This window comes from Condylura cristata, unplaced genomic scaffold (assembly GCF_000260355.1).
Source record: "Condylura cristata isolate star-nosed mole 26May11 unplaced genomic scaffold, ConCri1.0 scaffold00103, whole genome shotgun sequence".
Lineage (NCBI taxonomy): Eukaryota > Metazoa > Chordata > Mammalia > Eulipotyphla > Talpidae > Condylura > Condylura cristata.
In genome coordinates this window covers 65,191-68,635 of record NW_004567204.1, presented here as the reverse complement: position 1 = coordinate 68,635, position 3,445 = coordinate 65,191, and the positions used below count along the sequence as shown (strand labels likewise).

Sequence of the window (3,445 nt, the reverse complement as noted above, 5' to 3'; positions counted from 1 at the left end):
AGCTCAGCTCACCCAGCTCAGTTCACCCAGCTCAGCTCACCCAGCTCAGCTCACTCAGCTCACCCAGCTCAGCCCAGCTCACCCAGCTCAGTTCACCCAGCTCAGCCCAGCTCAGCTCACCCAGCTCAGCCCAGCTCAGCCCAGCTCAGCTCAGCCAGCTCTCCACCTGTCTCTGTCCTGTCCCTTGCCTATCTGCACTGGGTACCCCATATCTGGTCCCTGACTCTCAGTGACCCCTGCAGATAAAAACTACCATCAAAAGTAGCCGGCTAGCGAATCCCATCAAATGACTTACCCTGAGCCTGGCGCAAGGCCCCCGCAGAGCGTCGTTGTTCCTGGCAGTGCTCAGCCTAAAGCCCAGACTGAATTCTTCCCCTAAAGCCGGAGTGTCCGCCGCCAGCTGTCAGTGGCCAGTGGCCACCCTGTGCGGGGCCAGCGCGAGGGTCCTGGGGCAGGCGCCGCAGCGGCCGGGACACGCAGGCCCCGCACAGATGCTGGGTCGCCCTGCACACGCCTCTGTGCCCTGCAGAGTCCCTGTTCACCCCTCAAGTCCGTTTGTGAGGGACCCGGTGGCTGCACCGGTGGCTCCAGGGGCTGGGCCCGGCACCCCGGCCCTAGTCCCCTCTGACTCCTTCCCCATCTTCTCTGGACCCGCTAGCTCACAGGCCAGGGCAGTGGCTGAGAGCCGGCCCGAGGGCAGGTCAGTTTGGCCTGAGAGGCCAGGCCTGGGGCGGGCTGGGCCAGAGGACTGACTCACCGCAGCCCTGAGAAGCGACCCTGTGTCCTAGCTGTTCCTGGTGATAAGCCTGGTACCCCAGCTCAGGTATGATACATAAATAAATCTTAAGAAAGAAAGCTTAAAGAAATAAATTTGAACAAGTAAACTGAACTAAGCTAAAGTGGAAAAATTAAGTTCAAAGAGTCCTGAGAGTCCGGCTGGTCCTGCTCTATTTTGGGAATGCAAATGGCCAGGTGCGCTTCCCCCGGGGGAAACCCCCGCCGCCCCTGGCCGTTTGCGTTCCCCAAAATAGATGCGGGCTGCAGCTTCCTGCCACCTGTGCTGCCCGGGCCCTGCTCAGCCACTCTGCAGATTCATCCGAAAACAGTCTTGACTTCTGTTGTCTGAACTCAGCCCTGACTGGAGCCGGGCTGCCCCTCGGCCCTGCGGCCCCTCGGCCGCGAGGCCCGACCCCCTCACACGCTAGGCACGCGCTGTCCTCGGCGCCCTCACGGCCAAGGCACTGGTCTTTCCACCCAGGCACCCCGCGCCCCCGGGCCCTGGCCCCAGCCACACGGCGCTGCGCGCCTCACCCACCCCAACACCAGGCGCCAGGGCTCAAGAAACATCAGAAAATGTAGAGTCCGGACTGCTGAGGCTGTGCCCTCGGCCCCTGGCCACCACCCGAGCCCTGGGGACCTGTCCCAAGGTCCAGCGCTCAGAAACCCAATCAGAGCAGAAAAAGGAGGCCCCGGAGTGGCCGACTCACCTGAGGACACGGTGACCTGGGTGCCCGGGCCCCAGAGGTTGAAAGCATCATAGTCACCATGCTGAGACCGCCACCCGCACCCCACAAAAACCCACGCAGCTCGGCGGCCGCGGCCCCTGACCTGTCTCCAGGTCCAGCGGCCTCGGGCAGCGGCCCAGGCTGACCCGGGAGGGGTGCCGACCTCCGGCCCCCTCCGTCTCCTGAGCGCCGAAGCACCAGGTGTCCCTGACACCAAGTTGAGTCCAGTCTCCCCAAGTGTCTGAGCGCCAGCCTGGGGCTCACCGGGGGACCCCGGTGACTGGGGTCCCCCGGCCCCAATTTTGGAGCCAGCCGTCACAATGTGGCAACCATGCCGGGACCCCCAGACAGAGGGGACCAGAGAAGGCCCCGCTGCCGGGCCCCAAGGGCAGCCCCCGACTCCTGTCCTCTGTGCAGCGGCCCCCAGGCCCTTCCTGAGCTCCCCAGATCACCCCAGCCCCTCTGGACCTGAGACCCAGACACCCTCCTTCCCCCCAAATGCAGCAAAAACCCCAGCGAGACAGAGGGGAGAGAGGGATTGTGAGGACTCACCAGAGGAGACGGTGACCATGGTGCCTTGGCCCCATATATCAAAGTAATCACACTGGTGCGGGCCCCCTTGGGGGGCGCACAAGATCCCAGCCCCGGCCGCCCCGGCAGCCTTGGTCCTCAGTGGCCGGCCCCCAGGCCGGGCTCCGGCCAGGACCCTCAGCCCCGGAGGTGGCCGTGCCGGCGCCCACAGGGACTCGGGTCTGGAAGGTCTGCCCGGCTGGACAGGGCGGCCAGAGCAGGCACTCACCTGAGGACACGGTGACCGGGGTGCCCTGGCCCCAGAGGTTGATACCGTAGTAGTCACCATGCTGAGACCGCCACCAGGGCCCCACAAAAACCCACGCAGCTCGGCGGCCGCGGCCCTGACCCCGTCTCCAGGTCCAGCGGCCTCGGGCAGCGGCTCACGCTGTCCTGGGAGAGTTGTGGACCTCCGGCCCCCTCCCTCTCCTGAACGCCAAAACCCAGATCCCCACACCCCAACCTCCCCAAACGACCGGAGCCATCGGGGGCCGGGACTCACCTGAGGACACGGTGACCATGGTGCCTTGGCCCCAGGTAGCAAAGATGTCACACTGGTGCGGGCCCCCTTGGGGGGCGCACAAGATCCCAGCCCCGGCCGCCCCGGCAGCCTTGGTCCTCAGTGGCCGGCCCCCAGGACGGGCTCCGGCCAGGACCCTCAGCCCCGGAGGCGGCCGTGCCGGCGCCCACAGGGACTCGGGTCTGGAAGGTCTGCCCGGCTGGACAGGGCGGCCAGAGCAGGCACTCACCTGAGGACACGGTGACCGGGGTGCCCGGGCCCCACCCGGGCCCCAGAGGCTGAGTACCGGGAACACAGCCCCAACCTGCCGCCGCTCCCAGAGCAAAACGCCCCCTGTCTGGACGCAGGGCTCGGAGGGGACACCCAGGCCGGCTCAGGCCGGCGTCAGTGGCCCGGGAGCCCAGAGGCCCCCGCCCGGCGCCGCCTGCCCTGACGGCTGGGCTGTCCCCCCACTGCGAGGAGGCAGCGCTGCGCCCCGGGATTTTGTAGGGCTGTCAATCACTGTGCTGCCCAGTTACACGGTGGCCCAGGGCTCAGCCAAAACCCCGGAGACCCAAGAGCCTTGCAGGAGGCGGAGGGGGTGCCCAGGCCCGCCCAGGCCCGCCCCCTCGGGGGAAGGGCAGCTCCCAGGCTGTGCCCGGCGGCCACGCCCACCCCACCCCACAGACTGCGGGGGGCGTCGATAGAGAGGGTGGGTGCCGCTCAGGCTGCTCCCTAGCCCTGGGGCCCTGGGGGGGCAGAGTGGTCACCCTGCCAGAGGTGGGGACCGCGCTGGGCTGGAGCTGGCAGCCGGCAGGGCGGCCTGAGTGTGCGCGCGCGCCAGCCGTGCGCCATGTGTGCCCGTGTGGGC

General features: G+C 67.5%; 1 gene segment (V, D, J or C); it reads right to left on the bottom strand.

Moving 5' to 3' along the window:
• LOC101631008 overlaps positions 1-3,445 on the bottom strand; it is a 40,965-nt gene that overhangs the window by 8,012 nt on the left and 29,508 nt on the right. Inside the window, 1 exon segment of the C gene segment in view lies at positions 2,058-2,109. Within this exon segment, the coding sequence occupies positions 2,058-2,109 (52 nt within the window).